Source organism: Juglans regia, chromosome 13 (genome assembly GCF_001411555.2).
Source record: "Juglans regia cultivar Chandler chromosome 13, Walnut 2.0, whole genome shotgun sequence".
NCBI lineage: Eukaryota > Viridiplantae > Streptophyta > Magnoliopsida > Fagales > Juglandaceae > Juglans > Juglans regia.
In genome coordinates, this window is record NC_049913.1 from 10,723,029 (window position 1) to 10,745,368 (window position 22,340).

Sequence of the window (22,340 nt, forward strand, 5' to 3'; positions counted from 1 at the left end):
AGGCGAACGGGGCGGGGCGGCCCTGCTGCCCAGCCTTAATGTTTAATGCAATGAAGTACCAACTTTTCAAAAAAAAACCCACATCCCTACCGTGACCCTCAAAAGGAAGAAATTTCATTAGACCATAAGACCCATTGCATGCGAGGGCGGGGTGAATGGAGCAGGGCAGCAGGGTGCGAGGCCTACTGTCCACCCCTAATATTTAATGCAATGAAGTACCAACTTTTCAAAAAAAAAAAAACCTACGTCCCTACCGTTAGGGGTGAAAACCGACTGTATCGGCGCGGTTTTGGGGTAAAACCGACGCCGACAGATAGTTTATTTTTGGGGGAGGAAACCGGCCGAAACAGATCGATGGGGAGAAAAACACCGGCAGTCTCGACACCGGTAATTCTCTAGCGGTTCACGGTCGGTTCATCGGCGAGTTTCGTCTGAGAGAGTAGAGAGAGAGAGAGTGTCGCAGAGGAGAGAGAGAGGGGATGAAAAATGCGATGCGTCACTGGGAAGAAGACGACCTAATTTCAAAACGACGCCGTTTGGTTTAGACCAAACGGCGTCGTTCTACTTAATTTTTTTTTTAATACGTTATGAATAAAACGACGCCGTTTGGTTTAATACCAAACGGCGTCGTTTCCGTTATGTTAAAACACAACTACAGACTTAAAACGACGCCGTTCCACTTAAACTTAAGTAGAACGGCGTCGTTTTGAATACAGAATATATAAAAAAAAATAACATTTCTTTAATCGGCCGGTTCAGCGGTTTGAACCAGGTTCGAACCGACGCCGAACCGGCCGATATCGGTTTATACTATTTTCTGCCGCACGCCGGCCGGTTCCGAGCTCCGGCGGCCGGTCTGAGTCGGTCTAGGTCAGTTTATCGGTTTTTTGTAGAGCCCTACCTACCGTGACAGGAAGAAATATCATTGGACCATAAGGCATACCTGTGTACACATACATGTACGCACTACGCATAATCTGTATGTATTTATACATGTACATGTTTGGGAGGCCGTAATCTGCTAGGTCTAAATGGGTGGCAGGCCCAGCTTGGGGAACAGTGACATCGGCTTCACGCGAGCTAGGGTTGCTTGGTCTCTCCCGATCATGTGTGACTTCGGCTTTTATGTATGCTCTATGCAGAGGCTAAAACTGAGGAAGAGATAGACAGGGAGACAGAGACAGAATTATTCGGCTCCAAAATATCTCTTGGGCAGTTGGGCGTAGTTAACCACAGATGCCGACTCTCTGGAAGCTCTATACAATGCAAGAAGCCTCCCAACACAACTCCAAAGAAGACTGTTGGGTCGTCATCGATGGCAAGGTACGCTTCTATATACACATGTATATATAACTATAGATATATATATATCTTTCCTTCCTATGTAATTTTTTTTTCCTTTTCGCTATGTTTTTATTTCTTTTTGTTCGTTCAGTTTTACTATTGGCTCTGTATCTTCGATGGATGAGCTAGTGTGCGTTTTCTCTTCGAAGCTATTAGATCAGCTTAACGTACCATTTGGGGTCCTTTTTTCCCTTTATTTGTGCCTTTTTGGGTGTATGCATGGCTTTCTTCTGAGATCTGTTCTGCTCTTTAGTTTTAATCCTCGGTTACAACTTGTTGCACCGTCGTTTCTTAAGTGCAAATCTTTAGTGGGTTTTGTTTATGATAAATCCCAATATCCTAAAGTTTCTTTGCAAGTATTGTAGGATTCCAATAACCTAAAATTTCTGTATAAATGTGGAAGTAGTACCTGCTTTATAAACCCCTAGGGGATAGCTCAAGTGGTAAAGGTGTATGCTCTCTCTAGGTCTAAGATTCAAATTCGCTCGGTTGCAAACAATCTCTAGAGGCCATCGGATTGGAGGATTTTTTTCTTGAATTATCCGAGGTACACTTGCGGAAAACTCTTTGTCGAGGGCTTGTGCACCCCAGGATTAGTTGGGATGTTGTTTCCGAACACCCAGTGCCAATAAAAAAAAAGTAGTGCCTGCTTTATAATTTTTTTTTTCTACAAAATAGATAATGAAGGGTTTGAGAGTAAAAATATTATTGCATAATTTATTTCTCTGCCTTTATTCTTGGTCTAAATGTATCATACCCATATTTATATAACATACAAAACCTGTGCTTATATAATTTCCCTTTTGGAATAGCTTTAGCTTTGTGTAATTTAGACAAGAAGCAGGAAGGTTATTCGGGAATTGTGGACTCGTGTTTTGTTTATTCCATGGTAGGTCGGATATGCTGAGAGCAGGGATTAATCTATTGACACGTTGAAAAGGATTTCTAATAGTTGTTGTAATGGTGAAATTTGGAAGGAAATTAGTGTGTATGATATGGTATCTTTGGATAGAAAGGCATGCGGGCTTTTTGGAGAGATGTGAGTCACCATTAGCAATGCTGAACTTTTTTTTTTCCTTGAAGTCTCTCTATGATTAGATGGCATCTTAGCTTGGGCCTACCTTCTCACACCTCCGTTACTCCTTAGGAGGCATCCACCCCAAATTCTGTTTAATGAGTGTAATGGTATAAGCCTGCCTGACTGTGAGACCGACTGGTCAAACAGAGACGAAAGTCGGCCATAGTGATCCGGGAGTCCCGGTGCAAGGGCTCTCGCTCAACGGATCAAAGATACATCGGGATAACAGGTGGATGACTCCCAAGAGCTCTTATCGGCAGAGTCGTTTGGCACCTTGATATTGACTCATCACATCCTGGGGTTGAAGAACTCTTTTCTGGGATTTTTTATGCTTTTTTTTTTTTTTTTTAATTATCGGAAAAAGGGAGCAATCTTCTCATTTTATTTTGATTTGTCACATGTTTGCTTCAGGCCTTTGACTCAACATGTACCTGGAGTAAATGAAAAATGTACCTGGAGTAAATGAAAAATGCATTTCCATTACCTTTTTCCCTGGGTATCTTGATAGCATTAGGATATACCTCGATACTAGGATTGCAAATAGTCAGGCCTGGGCTGAGTATGAATTTGCTCAAGTCGACATGATACAGTGGATTGTTGGGGCTGTATATGTTATTTGAATTTATATCTAACTTTAAGTATGCTTCAAAGTGCTTCCGGACACAACTTTTGTTAAATCGTGTTGTACTTCATGATACTATAAGTAACTCGGGAGTCTTGGAGTTGTGGATATGGTAAACTTTATACGTATGGCACATCTTTGAACTCCTTATCTATCTCTGGTGATGGAGAAGTTACAAGGCTCAAATGGTAAGGGCTTGGTCTTGGGAGAATGCTCCCCCTCAAGTCCAAGGCTAGATACTCGGATGCAAACAATTTCTGGGGGGCCATGTTCCATAAGTGAAAGCGGGCAATTTAACTGATCCAGAATGCTCCCCCTCAAGTCCAAGGCTAGATACTCGGATGCAAACAATTTCTGGGGGGCCATGTTCCATAAGTGAAAGCGGGCAATTTAACTGATCCGTGTGATGTGAGCACATTACATAAGTCTGGGGTTTAACCAGCTAAAAGACGTGTTGCGTTTACATGATCTTGGGTTCCTTGCATAAAAAAATACAATAAATTGAAAACTTTCTTTTTTCAATTTCACCAGATGCCTTATTTTCATGTCTACAATTGTGTTGCGGTTTATCTAGTGCTTTGTGTAAACAAGGTCTAAGTTTTATGGGTGGGCCACATCTTTTAATATATGTTGGCTGCTCTCAGCAGCAAATAAATCAGCTGCTGGAGGATAGGTAGCCTCTACTCTGTAAAGTTGGGTCGCCAAAAGGCGTCCCTGATCTTATACTTTTAAATGGCCATTCAATGCATGTATATTGTTGTCTTGCTTAGACTTTCCTCTCTCTCCCTCTCTCGTATTCATTTAATGTTTCTTTTATCATTCCAGGTATATGATGTATCATCTTATTTGGATGAGCACCCTGGTGGGGATGATGTAGTCCTTGCAGCAACTGGTAAATTTTCTTATGCTCCCGCTCCCTAATGGATGATATGTGATGACTTGTACTGGAGCATGTAATATTCAAATTTTAAAACTACCACTATAATTGTGATGAAATTGATATGTCTTGTTGCTTTGATTTCATTGAAGGGAAAGATGCAACGGACGATTTTGAAGATGCTGGGCATAGCGAAAGTGCAAAGGAGCTCATGGAGACCTTTTGCATAGGTGAGCTTGACACATCCTCCCCGGTCATTCCAGAACTTGAAATTTCTTCCAAGAAGCAAACAGATTATGCTCAGAAGCTCGTGGAATTGACAAAGCAATATTGGGTTGTTCCTGTAGCCGTTGTCGGTATCTCTGTGGTGCTTGGTTTCTTGTACTTGCGTAAGAAGTAATGCAACAGAGTCGTTCACTTCCTGGGTGCTGAAAGAAATTGTCACACAAGTTTTGAATAATTATGATAGCAATGAAAAGAACTGTCCAATCGTTGTTTACCTTCAAATATTGGAATGGAAACATGAGTTTTAGATTGGCATACTGATTCGGAATGATCGATTGATGCGCATATTTTGTTTCCTATAATCGTGAATATTGTTTTTGGAATTCCATTCGAAATGAAAAAAAAAAAGATAAGGTCTGGGTTTGAATGTCTTCTCTGATTGTCTGACCTAATTCTAGAGAGTAATATATACGTTAGGAGTCCTACTTCCTATGCCTATATCTACACAAGTTTTTTCATGAGATTATTATAGACAGTATTGACTTTACAGCAGTTTTAAAACTTTCTTTCTTTTTCATCAGACTATCTAATCGATTTATCTCAGCTTATCTAATTTGCAACAGTCCTACCTTACCGATTATTTCGATTTTCAAGCAAATATGCTTAACATTTTCGAGTACCTTTACAAACTTTCGAAAAAAAATATCGGCCATGTTAACGGGAGCTTCTATTCATCTCGTCTAATTATTATAATTTTTTTAAATTTTTACATAAAATATAATAACTAATATAATTTTTTCATATCTCAATTCAGATCCATATATTACATTTTTAGAAATTCATGTATTATTATTAGTATTTTCTCGATGCACCCAGAATTCCTGCTTCTGCTTCGCTACTAATTAATGTTGTTCTGGTTGTAAGCACAACACGGAAAGAAACAAGGTACGAGGAGAAGCAAGTGAATGGCGCAACAAGCAGTCCAGAAGAACACGGTGTACGTTGGAGGGCTTGCGGAGGAGGTGAACGAGTCCATCCTCCACGCCGCCTTCATACCTTTTGGGGACATCAAGGACGTCAAGACCCCGCTCGACCAGGCCACCCAGAAGCACCGCTCCTTCGGCTTTGTCACTTTCTTGGAGAAGGATGACGCTGCCGCCGCCATGGACAACATGGACGGCGCTGAGCTCTACGGCCGCGTCCTCACCGTCAACTACGCCCTCCCCGAGAAAATCAAGGGTGGCGAGCAGGGCTGGGCCGCCCACCCCAGTACGTCCTTCCCTTCCCTTTTCTTCTCCTTTTTCATTCCCTCTCTTTCGGTAATACTGATCTGTTTGGGATGGTTTTCTTCATTTTATTTATTAATCGAAGACTTGGGCCTTCAGTTTTTGTAACGCTATTCTTCCAATTCGTGACTCCGGGGTTTAGGGTTTTTAGGATTCTATATACCTTTTAGTTAAATAACTGATAATTTTTAACAGCTTAAACTTGTAGAAACTCTTCATTGAGAATGAAACCATTACTCTTCACAAGCGCAACATGTATCAACAATTGTTTGTTGAATAAATGCCAGACCACGAAACTTCCTTTGAATTTTACTTTGACGCCCTAAAATTCTGGCAGCCAGAAATTTAAGTTGATTCGCAATGTTTGACTCAACGAGTTCAAAACGTTTCCATGCCTACATTCACTCCCTCAATGCCATGAATTGGATTCCCTAATTTTGGATACAGTCTTATGTTAGACCTGCAAGACATGCGAGGATTGCTTCCAGAACTGCTACATTTTGTATTTTGATAGGTAGAATTGCTACATAAGATTTCTAGATACTCTGATGAAATTTAATTAGTTCTGAACAATTTGTATGTTAGACTCTAGATACGGTAAGCAACTCTGGTTAGTGTTGGAAAGTTTCATCTTAACGATGGAAAACAGAATAGAATTGAAAGAAAATAGAAAAGCATGATATCTTTATTTTTTTTGTGTTGGAATGTTGTTTCCTAACGACTGAACAACCTCTCTAAGATGGGGTCAGATCACATATAATAAAACAGAGTAATTACTTTGAATTTCATTTTTTGTTCTTCAAGACTCATGGACATTCTCAATCCGGAGATCTTCAAAGTGTAGACTGACATGATAAGCGACAACACCAAGACACCTGTTCCACTGTTTTAGGATAGTTCGACCAGATCTTTATTCTTTCAGATGTCAAATGATATGTGCTACTATTTGGGTCCTTCAACTTACCCGTATTTATCAATGCACGTATCAGGTTCTGAGTAGGATTGATGGTTGTAATACATTATTGGTGGTAAAGCCCCGGGAATAATTTTATGCTCGTTTGATTGATTCCGTTTTTTTTTTCTTTAATATTTTAGTTTGGGCGGATGCGGACACATGGTTTGAAAGGCAGCAGCAAGAAGAAGAAATGCAGCGTATTCAGGCAGAGAATCGGGCTACAATGCAGGCTGCAGAGGACTTGCATCGAAAGAAATTGGCCCAAGAGCGAGAAGGGGAAAAGGAAGACGAAATAGCGATCAAAGATGATCCCATGGCTAGGGCTGAAGCAGAGGTTTTGGAGCAGAACAATTAGTTCTCAGCTACCAAAACGCGCATTTGATGAGGGAAATGCTTAAAAGTCCTACCTTTTTTTTTTTGTTTTGTTTACATCATATCTCTGTAATCTGTCACAGCCTCGATGTGGAACATTGCGTCTGGAATGAATACTTCTATTCGTGTAGATGAGCACTTGCTTCTTTGATAAAGCTGGTGGAATGATCTGATTTTTAATTTTTATTTTTAAATAAGTTGATATGATTTGTTATATTTTGATTTCACAACTTCTGCCTTCATGGATACCCTAGAGACTTTATGGCTCATACTGGACAATGGTCCATGATAGTAATTTTAAGTTCACATTTTCAGTATAGCGTTTGATCTTAGATGTGGTTTTCACAGGCAGTGTCACTAAAAAGCTGAAAACTGAGCAACTTTGCTAGGTACCAGGCAGATAATTAGATATCCAAATTGACCAGTAAATGCCTCCTCTTCCCAGATATTGACCCATTTTGGGTAGAACTCAACTCTCAGTTGCATCTTTCAACTACTTTGAAGCTACCCAAACTTCTTTGCCATTTACAATTTTACCATGGCAGTTAGTCAGTCCATAGTGCCTTCCACTTGGAGCCTATTGACAAAGCAGTGAGAATATAGTTAAATCCACCAAAGCTTACTGATGAGCAATAACAATACAACAAAATTTTGACGAAGTTTGGGTACTGAGGGTTGGTGAAAATCAGAAGATAAAAGAAAAGAAACTAGGAAATGCAATGCACCTCTGTAAGGTGACGTCAGTGTGTTAACCACTTGAACAACATTTCACAAAAGAAATGTTTCTCATGAGAGCCTTATGATCTTCTACAACCGATCCAGAGACTAGGAGTGCAGAAGAAAAAAATATCGAGATTTCCAGTGGCAAGGCCGCAAGAAAGAAGAAAAGAAAAGAACTAATAGAATAGACATTATCTATTATTCCCTTAATCAAGAACTCCTCTGCTTTAGCATTGCATCACAGACCTTCACAGCGTCAAGGTTTTCTCTTTACATTATGTACCCTAACAATGTTTGCTCCTAAAACGCTCACCGTGACAGAGGCAATAGTGGCAGGACCTCTCTCATCTGCAGCAGTTCGAGAGCAAATGTCACCTAAAAACCTCTTTCTGGAGGGTCCAATAAATATTTGGGCATGAGACACAGCCAAGCTTTTCCTAGCAATGCTTGGTAATCCCCTTAGGATATCCAAATTATGTTCAGTTCTCTTGGAGAATCCAATGCCAGGGTCAATCATTATCCTCCAAGCAGGAATACCTGATAATTCTGCTTCCTTAACCCTCGAGTATAACTCAGAAGCTATCATCATCATACTGCACGTTTTCGGAGTTCTGCATTGTGGATGGGCTCCCCCTCAAGTGTATTGCAACATATGGAACCTAAAGGCCTGCAACGACTCTGAACATGTTAGAATCTAACTGCCCAGCAGACACATCATTCACGAGATGAGCCCCTTTTCCAATTGCTTCTGAAGCAACTTCTCAATAGAAAATATCCACTGATATGAGCTTTCCCTCTGCCTCAGGTATCCCTACAACAGCTTCCAAAACAGGGATAAGCCTATCTAATTCTTCTTCAGTGGAAATCCAAGAGGCCATTTTTTTTTTTAACCCAAGGGCCGTTGGCCTTGTAGACTGAGCACCAATATCAATTATATCAGCCCCCTCAGAAATCATCAAACGGACCTGAGAAAGGGCAGACTCCACAGAGACGAGCTTTCCACAATCACTAAAACTATCTGGGGTCACATTAAGAATACCCATGACAGAGGTTCTCTGTGACCAGTCCCATAATCCGTTTTTAATGGTTATAACCCTTTTCATGCCTTCCTTCCCAATAAGTGATTCACCACCCATTTTCTCCCATAACTCAGAAAGTCCACCAGTATGCAGGGAGAAGGAATGCCAACTAGTAACTGTATCACAATCTGCAACTGATCCAGCAAATCCATTAGGGGGGCCATTACAAATGGTCTCTCCCAAATTCTTTCATGGGGTATAGTTAGAATATCAGAGTGCACCTTGAACTTTCCATGGAACAATATATCCAAGTCAATGGGTCTTGGACCATACCTTATACCATTAGTACCGCCCATGTCTGTTTCTTTTCTTGAGCACTCCCAATAATTCATGTGGCCTAGTTTAGTGACAGCTCTAACTGCAGAGTTGAGAAAGTGAGGCTGATTGGTCACATAGGCTGGAGCTGTTTCATACAAACAAGCATGCCTTGCAATATTTATGCCCGATCTTTTCATCAACTCCAAGGCGTTGTTGAAATTATGTAGTCTGTCACCCACATTGCTTCCTAAAGCAATAGCTACTTCCTGCTCTGGAGAATGAACTCAACAGAGGCATTCAGTGATGAATGGCGATAGGAAGACCGCAGTGCTGCAGAAAAAATGGAATGAGTATATACAAACTGGCCCAGATAAATTCCCCCAAAAAAGAAGGGGGCTTATGTAAGTTCTTTCTACTCAAGAGGATCACTAGTAACCATAGGTTATGTCCTATATGCCACAGTAATCCCTGAGAGCTGATTTTGGTAATCAGGATTAAGTGGTCTAAGTGGCATTCAATTAAAAAACCATAACTTCACCCAATTCAGATGTTAAGTTGTTGAAAAATCAAGAAATCAATCAATCATTAAAACAGGTATCCAGAACTTGTAAATTGAATTTACATCACCTCTAAACCATTTCTTGCTGAGCACGAACTGCTTCAAAGTATTCATATTGGGAGTGGCTTGTCAACAACGTGAAGTTTGAAGTAAATATTCCATTCCTTTTCAGTCTGCACGGTTTATATAATGCGTGAAAAGAAGGCATTTCATGATAACTTAAAATCAGAAGAGTTCCCATTCATCAATAAAGGCGATAAAAGGGAGAAAACCATAAAATAGCAGTTGCAAATTTTTGTTTGCACAGTATATAGCAGCCAAAGCTAAAAGATGGAGACTTTGGTGCGTGAGAGAGAGAGAGAGAGAGAGAGGAAACACGTGCTCGTCTAAACAACGCACTTGGCCTCGAAGGATTGTTCACAAATGTAAGAGCTAGGGAGTTCGATCGAGATCAATTAATGCCCCCGAATTTCGTTCTCAAAAGCACTTCTTTCCCAGCCCCTTCAAGAAAGGTGCCTTCTGAAGGAAGAGTGAATAAACCCAGAATTTGGAATTCACGGAGCAAAAGTTGGAGAGATGAAAGAAAACAAAGTTCGAAAGAATCAGATGCACAAAAATAGCTTCAGAAAATTATACACATGGTTAACGTATCAATAAGAGAACAAGAAAAGCTTATTGAGGTTGGTACATATAATGCGTTTAGAGCATAAAATGGACTGAGCAGTGAGCACAATCGGAACTCGTGGGTTTTTCTGTTGCGACTTCAAAACGCTCCCTCTTGATAATAGGAGCTTCCCGCTCCCAACAAGTTGAGAGTTGCTTGCTCGATTGCTCGCTCGCTCGCTTTTAAGCTCAGTTGACAAAAGCAGAGGTTCGGTTCTCCAATGCTCCAGTCCCCTTTGCACCAATTTAGACCAGTTTTAAGAGGGATGAAGGACACTTGCTAAAAAATTAGATCCAAAGGTAAACAGATTGCAAGGGTCGGAGAGAATTTGGAGTTCCCAAGACGGATAAACATAGTGAATGAATTTGGAGTACCCAAGACCCAGAAGGAAAACGGGGTTTTGCTCAGGCTGCATCCTTTTACAAAATGTACAATTCCTCGTATTTGGCCTATATTTCCCCGTATATCTCCTAAAAATGAAAATACAGCGTACAAACAAAAAAATAGTAAGGGAATGAGAGCTCTTCATCCGGCCCCTAATTCCTATTCCAAGACCACACCGACTCCCAAACTCTCAAATCCATGACTGAGTGTCGCACGAAATTGAAGTATTGAACAGCAGCGGGAGTACCATCTTGCAGAGGTCGACAAGGCGGGAGAGCGCTTTGCGGAGATCGGTGGCAACCAAAGAGACTACGATCTCTCCAAGACCTCGGCATGTGGGAAACGGAGGCAGTGACCTCGGCGTTCCAGAAGCGGTGACGAAGGCCTGGCCTGGCCTGGGAAGAGAGACAAGGAAGAAGAGGCGTGGGAGGAAGGAGAGACAAAATAAACTAAGAATTTTAGAGATGAATGACGTGTCAGAATATTGACCTTTGGATTTTAAATTTGTACATGTTTCTACCCTGTAAAAACCGGAGCAAGGGGACACTGGAAAGCCAAAACCCCAAAAAAACAGGCCTCATCCACTAACACTCTTAAACCCGTGGCTAACACTACCTCGAACACAAACTCGAACACCCAGTATTCGGAACTTCTCAACTGGAACTGGGACCTGTTTTGAAGCTCTTTTCTATGGCGGCATCTCTGTCTTTCACTCGGTTTCTTTTATTCCCCAGGTTTTCCCTCTGTCTCTCTTCATGTAGGTATAATCTTTATACATATTGATTACACTTCTAAAACCGATTTTTTTTTCATGCGCTACAAGGTGGGACAGCGTAGATAAACGGAGCCTGTATTGTCCTAATTGACTATGTAAAATTAAGCAAGCTTTTTAATTTGAAAAAAATAAAGGTTAATTGGGTGTTGTGTTAGATATATATATATATATATTTAAATGTTTCTAGGGGGGATATATCGAAATGAATCTCAACTCTCCGTTAGAAACGTAAAAAATAAAAACAAAAAATTCTAAATAAAATGCACTCCATAGACCAACTATGGTCGTCTTTCTCACCAACTCCTCAGCAATGGTTATGCCAGTAATTTGGCCCTTCAACTATGCAGGTGCCATTCGAATTGGCCGTGTTATCCTTCACTTAACTTTATGCAGCTTCAGGATATTAGATTACACAGTAAATCGGGCATTGCAGCTGCTTCCAGGAAGAAAGCTGCTGATAGTTTTGGCGAAGAACCGGCTGATGAAAATGGGGCTGTTGTAAAGAAGAAGACAACTAGGAAACGAGCTGGTAGGCCAGCTAGAAAGAAATCTGTGTCTGATATTACGGAGGAGAAGCCTGAATTGGTGGTAGCTAGTGATGCCACGAGTGATGAAAGCATCATTTCTGCACTAAGTGATGATTCCAAGAAAACACGGCGAAGAACTCGAAAGAAAGGTATTTCCCATACTAGCTACATGGTTTTTGGTTCCGTTCCAAATGCTTTATAGCATTACTTTCATTCCTGATGGGGACTGACTTATATTTATAGCTGTGTCTGCTTCTACTAGCTTGGAGGAAGAGAAAACTGAGAAGAAGGTGAGGAGGAGGACCAAGAAGAAAGATGATAGAGATGTGGAAGATCCGGGCAGTGAAGCAGAAGTTACTGATCATGAGGACATTGAGGAGTCTCCATTTATTGCAAATATGGAGGTTGAGATTGAGGAGGACCTGGAGTTGGGAATGATGGAGGGAGAGGATATTAGCTACACATATGGTTGGCCCCCTCTTGTTTGTTGCTTCGGAGCTGCACAGCATGCTTTTGTGCCCTCAGGAAGGCCTGCCAACAGACTTATAGACTACGAAATCCATGAATCAATGAAGGATACACTATGGGCACCTGAAAAATATATTAGGGCTCCTGGGGGATCTGCAGGCAGTGTTGCAATTGCTCTTGCAAGCTTGGGTGGTAAGGTCGCTTTCATGGGAAAGCTGGGAGATGATGACTATGGTAAGGCCATGCTATATTATATGAATGTGAACAATGTTCAAACCCGTTCAGTTCGCATTGATAGTAAAAGAGCGACAGCGATATCACAGATGAAGATTGGCAAGAGGGGTAACTTGAGAATGATTTGTGCCAAACCCTGTGCAGAGGATTCCTTATCAAAGTCTGAGATCAATATTGATGTCCTAAATGAGGTATAGTAGTTTGGTCTTGTGTAGAAAGATAATTTGACTCACACTTTACAGTGCTAAATTTTAGTTATTATACCTCTCTCCTGTCCGTTGGTGGTATGACAATATTTTTAGCTTGATTTCATATACGCTTTGCTTCTTACAGAAGAAAATCCAAGTTTTCTTCAAATATGGAAAGATGAAATGAATGATTCCAGGTCTATTTATGTGGGTATTGGTGAATTTCAATCATTCACTTGTATGAAAATGTTGTAGGTGAGATTGAATCTTAAGTGAATCACAAAAACCTTTTGGAGCGTGTTGTTATTTTGACAATTTGATTTTCTGAAAAATTATCTTCATAGGAGTTTTGTCTATGGGACGCTGACATCTTATCATGCGCTTTCAGATGAAGAGTTTGCTATTGATTTTTTTTTGGGTATGGGTTCCATGGCTGGGGTATTGTATATTGAATTGTATTGATTTCCATCAACATTTTGCATACCTTCTCCCATTGAAGTGCCATCCAAAGAAGTATTGACTAATAAACTCTTCTAAGTCATCTTACTTTATACTATGTAGACTCTGAGTGCAACCCATGCTGCTTTTTAGATTGTTCAAATTTGATTAGCTCGATGGCTTATAGTCTTTATGATCTATTATACAGGCAAAGATGTTCTACTTCAGCACGCATTCCCTGCTTGATCGAAATATGAGATCGACTACACTGCAGGCTATCAAGATCTCAAAGAAACTGGGAGGAGTCCTTTTCTATGATGTGAACCTTCCGTTGCCACTATGGAAATCTGTCGAAGAGACCAAGATGTTTATTCAACAGGTGTGGAATCTAGCAGATATTATTGAGGTTACTAAGCAAGAGCTTGAGTTCCTATGTGGGATCAAGCCATCGGAGGAATTTGACACTAAAAATAATGCGAGCTCAAAATTTGTCCATTATAATCCGGAAGTGGTTACACCTCTTTGGCATGAAAATCTTAAGGTTTTGTTTGTCACAAATGGGACTTCTAAGGTACATTATTACACTAAGGAACACAATGGCGCTGTTAGTGGGATGGAGGATGTCCCGATTACCCCTTTCACTTGCGATATGTCAGCATCAGGGGATGGCATTGTTGCAGGTAATGTCTTGTAAACATGCATATTTGTCAATGTTATTGCTGGAAATGGTGTGTGGGGCCTGGTTAGCCTGCATTTTTGTGGCAGCCACTGGCAATTCACTGGAACCTATTATCTAGTGGAGTACTGGCTTACACAAGAAATGCGACAGCCCAATAGTGTTGTACTAGCCCATTCTCATAATAAGTGAAGTGCTGTGTTGAAAGGTTTATATTCCAGCCGTCAATATGGTGCACCATTTGGAAGTAATTAATACCAACTAGTTTCTTTTTCTAGTCACTTGGATGCTCTTGTTATGTTTTTTATTCTTTGGCATCATCAATGCATACATATACTTAGCTTCACATATTTTTATTCACGCTTTGATTTCAGATGATCTATAGTTTGCTAGATGAACCTTGATCTTTCACTTCAACTCCACCTTACTTTTAAATTCTGTTTTCTGACAACTCCAGCTCTCATGAGAATGTTGACGGTTCAGCCTGATCTAATAACTGACAAAGGATACATAGAGCACACAATCAAGTATGCAATTGAATGTGGGGTCATAGACCAATGGCTGCTGGGGCAAGTGCGCGGCTTCCCACCTAAAGAAGATATGGAAGAAGAAGTGGTCCCTGATCCAAATGGCATTAGGTCGATAACGGAAATGGAATACCGAACGCTAATGCCTGTAAGTTGATTAAGGTGATTGCACTGATTAATATAATTCACTGTTGCACGGCATAGATGGATGAAGAAAAAAATTCTTCCCCTATAAGGGGCTCTGCTTGATTATTTCCTTCCTAAACTGGTGGGGGGATTCTGGACGTTGCTGATAACACCAATTTTGTATTGTACGGATCTCATTTATGATCAAAGCCGGAAAGTTGGAATTCACAGGTCGGTCCCTTTAGTGGCAAAGATCCTGTGTCTGAGTCCCGACTCCCCCCCATCCCCTGTTCTTGCATTATGCACCTTTGAGAGAACCATATCTTTCTGGGTCAACGGTAAACCAAAAGATGCTTTCTTTTGTTTTTGAGAGATTGCATTTTCACCTTTTGGTCGTTTACTAGGGATAGATGCATATTGGTTTTATTTTTTATTCTTTTAAAAAAGATGACAGTACTCAAATTTTATTGAAATCATTCACTTATGGCGGAAGAAAATCGTAGTTACAACATAGATTCATGGGGTATACAAATTATCAAAAAAGCCCAAACCAGCATTAAAAAAAAACCTAAAACTTCCAACCACAAATCAAAATGCCCAAAAGGAACAAGTAACTCAAAAGACCAAAACAAGACAAAATAATCCAATAGAAAAGAACTAGAGTAAAAACCTGCAAGAGAAACAAGAAGCAACGGATGCAAATAAAGTAAGCAAATAAACTAAATGCAGCTTACCTGGAACAGCACTACGAGATCTGCAAGTAAGGATGACCAATTCTATCCATGGGAAGAAAGCCTCTTAAATTGTTGGGCAGCCTATTTGTGTCACCACTCCAATCTATATTTAAACCCCTAGCTCCATGCTTGGCGAGAAAATCACTCACCGCATTATCTTCTCGAAAAAATGTTTCACACGATACTCCATGGAAGCAAAATAAACATGTACCTCATCCCAAAAGTTTTCTAAATACCAGATGTTATAGTCACCCCTAGTGATCTAGTTAATAAGGATTTGAGAATCAGTCTCAATTTCTACCCGATTGAATCCAAGTTGATAGCACCTCCGAACCCCTTCTAGCAAACTCCGCATTTCAACAAAATTATTAGAACCCTAACCCAAGAACACATAATAAGCGCACACAAATCACCATAGATATCATGAATAACTCCCTCAGCTCCAACCGGCCCAAGATTTTCAAAACTACTACCATCTGTATTTAATTTTACCCAGCCCTATTGATGCCTACTCCACCTCACCACACGAACCTTCTTAGGTTTAGGATGTAAGATCGGGATCTCCAACCTATTTAAAATAGCAACATCCTAATTTGGTAGCATGAAAATTTTCATGATCATATACATAATCCGACAAAGCCATAATTTGATAACATGCCAAACGGACTCAAACGTGTCAAACTTATCTTCAAACTTGGCTTTGCAACGCCTCTCCTAAAGCTTCCAATAAGCGATTGACAGAAGAAAACCAAAAACAATCCGTAAGTGAGAGGACTTCCCATCACGTCGAAACTAAAAGTTATTTTGCTCCTGCCATATACGAAAATTACCCATATGCACACCTAACTAAACCTCAGCTAGATGCCAAATTTGGCGAGCAAAATCACCAGTACAAAGCATATGATCAAGATTTTCAATATGACCTGTAGCACAACAATTACATTTAGAAGTCATAGGGATGCCAACCATTTTAATCTTTTCATCAACACTGAAACAATTATTGGAAACCTTCCATATCATAATGGAAATTTTTTTAGGAAAGTTGGTGTGCCAAATCCAATGAGCCTAAGGTAAAGGCGGGGCCCAAACCCTAATACAATCACAAGCACTTTTAGTAGTCAACTTACCATGAGTATCCTTCAACCAGATTAAAACATCATGTCCCTCCTTACGACTAGCAAAAAATTGAACCAGATCATCTGCTTTTTGTTGACCCACTAGGTATTCCAAAAGAGGAATATCTCATCCATAATCAATGCGACACACTTTAATCTTAATCAAAAGTTTCTCAACCACCGGATAATGGCCATTAAGAGGACCCCCTCCTCCCAATTATCAATGCACAATGGATAGCACTAAGAATCAATGCACAAATCTAGCATATATATAGAGAGGTTCCACTTGCAACCTTTCATACAATGGGGTCAATGACAAGTCATTCTAAAATGAAAGGTGTGATATATATTTGTCAGGCATGGCAGTGTCAATTACTTTTAGAAAGCTACAGTTTATGAAATTGAGGGTGGGCAAAGAAGAAAAATTATATCCACGTCCTTAATCGCCATTCTCTTACTTGGCATCCAATGATTGGATTATGAGTAATGGATGATAAATAATTCTTCAATCATTTATTGCCGCATTAGAGTACTTGAGAGATTGTGACAAAAAGAGATAGTATTAGCACTTCTTGGGGTGAAGAAACTATTCTTTGAAATCTGGGAGTCTTGTGTCAGTGCAAAATTTGATTTGTAAAATAAATTTAAAATTCAATTCTCTAAGATGATAAGTGTTTTTGTTTTATACAAAAATATTTATTTTATTTTCTCAACTGAACAGGGTGTGTCTCTTTCCATAAGATATAATCCTTGCTCTAAATCCAAGAGTAGAAAGTAAAAAAGGGCAAAAAAAAAAAAAAGACATTATATGCCTTCAAAATCCAACAGCACATTAGCAGCCATAGCTTAATGTTATGTTCTGGTGACCTGTTGTTTCAACGATTAACTTATCCTGTTGTGGACAGTAGCCATTATGCCACCAAGCACACTTAATAATAAGTTAATAAACATAACAATGCCAAGCCTCGTATTAACAAAAAGCTTTGGAATTGAGGCCGCAATCTTATTAACACCTCTTCTTACAGGAAAAAAAAAAACAAAAAGAAGGATAATCACACTTCTCCAAGCCTTGCTGAATAAGAGAGCAAGGAAAGGCAAAATGGAGAATTTAACCCGAAGAGGAAAAGGCAAAAATGGGAAAGAAGATAATCCAAAGGGGTCTTAATCCCACCACTACATATGAGCATACCCAAGCTCAAACCTACTCAGAAAATTGAGAACGGTCAAGTTTTGATGCAGCTGGCTTGTCCAAAAACCATACCAACTTCCCTTTCATTGGCTGGACCATCCTCGCGGGAGGTGACGGACAGTCATGTCCCACATCGTCAATTGCCAAGTGCACAGCCTCTGCTTTGCTGTCACCTGTTACAACCATGGCTACATTGGAGGCTGAGTTGATGACAGGCAAAGTGAATGTGATTCTCTCCGGTGGGGGTTCGGGAGAGTCTGTAATAAAAGTTACCCACTCATCTCTTTCATTGAGCACCGAGTTGTTAGGGAATAGTGAGGCAATATGGCCATCAGGGCCCATTCCAAGGAGAATAAGGTCAAACTTAGGGCAGTCACCAATCTCGGACACACCGACCACACGAGTTTTCACTAATTGACGAATGGAAAACTCGTACTCCTCAGCAGCCTCCTCAGCCGACACTGAGTCATTAATAGAATGCACATGACTGGGAACTATAGGAACCTGAGAATATAAAATGAAGGTGATCTGATGAGAAATTACACACATCCTTTAACATTGATATGCAATCTAAGATTTTATGAATAAACTAGCACATGTAATCTATCAACCCGCAATACCATTATTCAAATCTCAATCTTTTTTTTTAGCCCATCAGAGACCTTAGATCCATTCGACCTAGAAGCCAGTCGATGATAGGTAGGTATCTCCAACCCTATGCTATAAGTAGGATTTTGATCCTATGCCTCCTGGCTATATCAAGAGACTTACATGGAACTCTAATCGACACTCAAAACAACATTTACATGGTGATATCTGTAGACTGCATCTTGCCAGTGACTAAAGCGAGAAGATTTTGGCTTGTACTTATTATTACTTATTATTTATTCCACCATCCCGGGACATTTCTTCTAGATCTAAGGGTTTTTTTTATTATTTACTATTTATTTTTACTTGTTATTTTTATTTTTGCTGCTATTTCAGATCCAATTTGTTCTTCTATGTTTACCATCTTATATTTGTTTTCCAGAGATTTACAATTAAAGGCAGTGCCACACACACATACACGAGACTGGATGAAAAATGAAAGTGAAACAGGATATGTATTGCCAACCCCTTGTAGTTTACATTTGAATGCAACTAATAATTAAAGGGCTGAAGCCTTTGGTATTTTCTATCTACTAGAAAATCCAGAAGATCTCGTGAATCTTTTTTTTTTAATAGAAGAAAAGGCATGCCCAGTGTGAATCTTCTAATCACTCAACAAGAAGAAAGCAATGGAAGTATAAGGATGTTAAGGTGTAAGTACTAAAGACAGAAGAACATATGAAGTGGAGGTACAAACCTTGGACAATAGGCCATCCTTCGCTTGCTTATAATTGCTGTCAGTATGATTTTTGGCCACAACACGCTCATCAGCCCAAAATATATACCATTTGGACCAGTCTACAGTCTTGTTGTACGGAGCTTCACAGAGTTTTCTGTTTTTCACCTTATTTTTAAACCAAAGCACCAAAATTGTAAAACTAAAGAAATCAGACAGCAAAAGGAAGGTTTTGATTACCCTATTAAGCCAACAAGAGAACCACCGGACAACGCAATGGCAAAGGCACCCCGCTCCTTCACCGATGCCTCTGATAATTCAGCAATATAGTCTGCCAAAATGGCGCTAAGCTCATCCAAACTTTCATGGATTCTCACCTCCCCTCTATTGTCACGAGCCCCAGAGACAGCCATGCTTGCAACAAGTTATCAGCTCTATCCTAGAAACAGGAGAACGACAAGAAGACCGAAATTCAGATTGGTTCCATTTTTTTTTTTCTCCCTTCCACGAATACAATTTCGCCTACAGTTTCTCGGTTTAAATATAAAGATAAGTAAGAAGACATATGACATCAATCCTAAGAAAAGAACATTGTATAATTGCTTCGAAGAAAATGGACCAGAACAGAAATATTGAACATTTTGGGAATAATGAACATGTGGTAACAGTGACTAACACAACTCACTCTGTCTTTATAGACATATTTCTGCAAATCCAACAAAAGGAACTGAAATCGAGTCGAACAGAAATATTTCTCAGCAAATATAGACATAGCAGGATCATAAAACATTTTCAAGTCGCAACCCCATTACACCAAGAAATCAAAATATACAATTTAGAAGGAAAAAAAAAAATCCCATGCAATCTAAGAGTCTAAGACACTAAACAACGCTTGTCGGAGAACAAAAACAACACAATAAAAGAGAAATGCTTACAAGGAAGGAGAAGTTGAAGGGCTATTGCAAGAGAAGCAAAAACCGATGGAAGGTGGGGAAGATTGGTATGAACAAGAAATCACTATATATAATGCTACACAGGAACGGAACATTATTCTATAATCCATTAAACTCAGATTGTAACAAAACCTTTCGCAAGTAGTTGAGAAGAATTTTTACCTTTTGGGCTTCCACGTGCGTCCAATGACCGCGACATAATACACGCGCTCACATTCTCTCTGTACTTTGAAAAAATCTATTAATTATTCAAACTCTCGTCATTTCATAACGTAATATTGAATGAAAAGTTTATAAATAAAATATAATAAATAATTTTTAATCATCTAATATCATATTATAAGATTATAAAAATTAGAATAATAAGTAATATTACTCTTTTACAATTTGACATATTATATCTATCTATATTAATTTATAAATTTATTTTTTATATAATACTAAGATATTTATCTTTCTTCTTAAAAGATGAGAAAAATCCTCAATTCTAGATTTCTGCAGAAACATATGAGACAAAAACAAGGAAAAATAAAAGTTCAATAAATACATATAAATCTTGTTGAGTTATAATTCTGCCGAAAGAAAACAAAAAGTAATTAAATTTTGCAGTTGGCAAGTTAGAAATATTTATAAGGCTGTTTTGTTTATTGTTGGGATGGGAAATAGAAAAATTTTGCATGAGAGAAAAATAGCAGACACCTGCCCCAAGCTGACGCTGAAGCATGGACAACAAATAGTTCTGTGGGTCTTGCTAGGATCATCCATCCTATTAAGGCTAGTGGGATTTAATTTACTTTTTAATTTGAGAAAATTTATTTTGAAATCTTATTTTTTTTTACGTTGATAACTCATCTTTGATGTTTTAATTTTTTAAGATTATAATAGATCTCATTATAAGTAATATTATTTAAGAATTATTCTACTCAGCAATTTTACAATATATATTTGTTGACGAGAATTTTTATTTTTATTTTTTTTCTAACAGATATATAGTATAAGACTGTCAGTGCCCGTTATCAGAAGTGAAATCCACTTGTCATCTAGATGGGACAACTTGCATTTACCATGGGTTTTGTTATTCACCATCAAACATATATCTCAGTAAAGGATTTGAAGAAAGAAAGATATAAAAGTGTCACTTGTCCGCATAAGATTCATAAGGATCTCTACAGCAAGCGAGACTCATTTTCCAATCCCTTAAATTGCCATAGGCTACCATTAGCCATATTGTTTTGTTCAATCTTTGGGCCTACATTCCTTAATTATAGAAACCTACTTTTCACCAACCTCCACATCCGTAGAAAACAGAAAGCAACATATCAACAGAGAGTGACTTAAGAATCTCTCAATATCAAAAGCACGCAACAGTGGTCAAAAGAAAGTGGGGGCGCAGGGGTGGTGTTCAAGTAAAAAGTAAGATATATAAATCGAAAAATGATATTTATAGTCATAAATTATGTAAGTATTGAGCATCAATTTAAAAAAAGTGAGTAAATATGAAAAGTTTTTGTAAATGACGTGAAAAAAAATAATTTTTTTAATAGTAAATCTCATTCTTTTTTAAAAGGAATGAGTTACGCTTGCACAATCCATAATTATATCTAGTATTACTGATAAAGCATTATCCCGCCAAATCAAAGCCCCCCACATCATGACAAATCAGAACTTCCTACCCCATATTGAGGAATCCAAGCATTATCAAAGCTGGGTTCCTAGCTTGTTTACTCCTTTTGGGGTGAATCAAGAGCTATGAACCCTATCTTGGCTCGACATCTTCTCCTCCTTTCATTTTAGAGACGTTGGAGATCGGACTCAATGTTAATATGAGATTTACACCTTCCAATATTCTTGTGATGTGAATGTCGGCTAACAAGTGAATGATATAATCGAGTGCCTGTAAACAAATCCAATACAACTCTCTCCCAAGTTGCTCTCTCTCCTCAAGCCAAAGCTCTCATTTTCCCTCACCCCTCAGTCGCTCTCCCTCTCTCTCCCCTCAAGCCCCCTGACAGATTTGAGATGGGGATATATTGGACTTGATTTGGACATCTTCGTCGACCGATTGCTATGTAAATAAGCCGTGTATATTTGTTGCTTTCAAAGAGAAACAATATTTTACGAGCTAATGTTGTGAATCTGGTGAAATATAGGACTTGATGATATAAGGGCTGATATTGTGATTCTCGTTTCTTAAGTATGTTACTTTTTCATAGAGAGGCGACTGGTTTGAGATGAGAGAGAGATAGAGTTACACGTGGAAAGGGAGAGGAGAGTTGAGAGAGAGAGAGACGGGGAGATTATTTCATCGAATCAATTCCACTGTGAATACATAATACATATAGAGTGCCTACATGAACCTTTTTTATTAGAGGATGTAAAAATAACACTTCACGGCACATCCAATTGGAAGGTTTTCTCTTCATTCTACCTATATTTATAATAATAAATATTTCTCTTATTATGCTCTCAGGTGAAACCACACATTCCCCTAACTAGTAAGTGAGAGGTCAAAAGTCTATGGCCTGATTGACATAACTCTCAGCCTCCAAAATGGAGGTCTAAAGTTCGAAACTCTCCTCCTCCAATAAAAAAAAAACTAGCAAGTGAGAGCAACTTCTCAGCTTTAGCACTTCTTCGTTTGTA

At 39.1% G+C, this 22,340-nt stretch overlaps 4 protein-coding genes and 1 pseudogene across 5 annotated transcripts; 3 read left to right on the top strand and 2 right to left on the bottom strand.

The window, feature by feature from the left end:
- Positions 1–1,019: 1,019 nt before the first annotated feature.
- On the top strand, positions 1,020–4,576 carry LOC109014390 (cytochrome b5). Its single transcript, XM_018996849.2, has 3 exons — positions 1,020–1,323; positions 3,870–3,936; positions 4,074–4,576. The coding sequence occupies exons 1-3, from the start codon at positions 1,237–1,239 to the stop codon at positions 4,319–4,321; spliced, it is 402 nt and encodes a 133-aa protein (XP_018852394.1). The 5' UTR covers positions 1,020–1,236; the 3' UTR covers positions 4,322–4,576.
- Positions 4,577–4,971: 395 nt separating this feature from the next.
- On the top strand, positions 4,972–6,975 carry LOC109014389 (peptidyl-prolyl cis-trans isomerase E). Its single transcript, XM_018996848.2, has 2 exons — positions 4,972–5,415; positions 6,528–6,975. The coding sequence occupies exons 1-2, from the start codon at positions 5,112–5,114 to the stop codon at positions 6,740–6,742; spliced, it is 519 nt and encodes a 172-aa protein (XP_018852393.1). The 5' UTR covers positions 4,972–5,111; the 3' UTR covers positions 6,743–6,975.
- A 492-nt stretch (positions 6,976–7,467) lies between these two features.
- On the bottom strand, positions 7,468–9,489 carry LOC109014403 (annotated as a pseudogene).
- A 67-nt stretch (positions 9,490–9,556) lies between these two features.
- LOC109014388 (fructokinase-like 2, chloroplastic) lies at positions 9,557–14,752 on the top strand. Its single transcript, XM_018996847.2, has 5 exons — positions 9,557–11,157; positions 11,546–11,874; positions 11,969–12,618; positions 13,262–13,733; positions 14,187–14,752. Exons 1-5 carry the CDS (start codon positions 11,114–11,116, stop codon positions 14,411–14,413), a joined length of 1,722 nt encoding a protein of 573 aa, XP_018852392.1. The 5' UTR covers positions 9,557–11,113; the 3' UTR covers positions 14,414–14,752.
- Positions 14,753–17,105: 2,353 nt separating this feature from the next.
- Positions 17,106–19,791, bottom strand: LOC109014387 (probable 6-phosphogluconolactonase 1). Of its 2 annotated transcripts, none has more exons than XM_018996843.2 (4): positions 19,680–19,791; positions 18,985–19,183; positions 18,766–18,901; positions 17,106–17,924 (listed from the first exon to the last, which is right to left on the bottom strand). In XM_018996843.2, exons 2-4 carry the CDS (start codon positions 19,155–19,157, stop codon positions 17,433–17,435), a joined length of 801 nt encoding a protein of 266 aa, XP_018852388.1. In that variant the 5' UTR covers positions 19,158–19,183; positions 19,680–19,791; the 3' UTR covers positions 17,106–17,432. The 2 variants fall into 2 exon arrangements, with proteins under 2 accessions (XP_018852388.1, XP_018852390.1); XM_018996845.2 differs by having other exon boundaries at positions 18,985–19,266.
- Between the last annotated feature and the right edge of the window lie 2,549 nt (positions 19,792–22,340).

What these genes read in the sequence shown, in the direction of transcription:
- LOC109014390 (XM_018996849.2), top strand. Translation starts at nt 1,237, where the DNA reads ATGCCGACTCTCTGGAAGCTCTATACAATGCAAGAAGCCTCCCAACAC. An exon ending in GGGTCGTCATCGATGGCAAG is followed by an intron (nt 1,324 to 3,869) that starts GTACGCTTCTAT and finishes TTATCATTCCAG; the next exon opens with GTATATGATGTATCATCTTA. An exon ending in TGTAGTCCTTGCAGCAACTG is followed by an intron (nt 3,937 to 4,073) that starts GTAAATTTTCTT and finishes ATTTCATTGAAG; the next exon opens with GGAAAGATGCAACGGACGAT.
- LOC109014389 (XM_018996848.2), top strand. Translation starts at nt 5,112, where the DNA reads ATGGCGCAACAAGCAGTCCAGAAGAACACGGTGTACGTTGGAGGGCTT. An exon ending in GGGCTGGGCCGCCCACCCCA is followed by an intron (nt 5,416 to 6,527) that starts GTACGTCCTTCC and finishes TTAATATTTTAG; the next exon opens with TTTGGGCGGATGCGGACACA.
- LOC109014388 (XM_018996847.2), top strand. Translation starts at nt 11,114, where the DNA reads ATGGCGGCATCTCTGTCTTTCACTCGGTTTCTTTTATTCCCCAG. An exon ending in CGGTTTCTTTTATTCCCCAG is followed by an intron (nt 11,158 to 11,545) that starts GTTTTCCCTCTG and finishes TCAACTATGCAG; the next exon opens with GTGCCATTCGAATTGGCCGT. An exon ending in AGGGGATGGCATTGTTGCAG is followed by an intron (nt 13,734 to 14,186) that starts GTAATGTCTTGT and finishes TGACAACTCCAG; the next exon opens with CTCTCATGAGAATGTTGACG.
- LOC109014387 (XM_018996843.2), bottom strand. Translation starts at nt 19,157, where the DNA reads ATGGCTGTCTCTGGGGCTCGTGACAATAGAGGGGAGGTGAGAATCCAT. An exon ending in TCTCTTGTTGGCTTAATAGG is followed by an intron (nt 18,902 to 18,984) that starts GTAATCAAAACC and finishes GGTGAAAAACAG; the next exon opens with AAAACTCTGTGAAGCTCCGT. An exon ending in AGGATGGCCTATTGTCCAAG is followed by an intron (nt 17,925 to 18,765) that starts GTTTGTACCTCC and finishes TTATATTCTCAG; the next exon opens with GTTCCTATAGTTCCCAGTCA.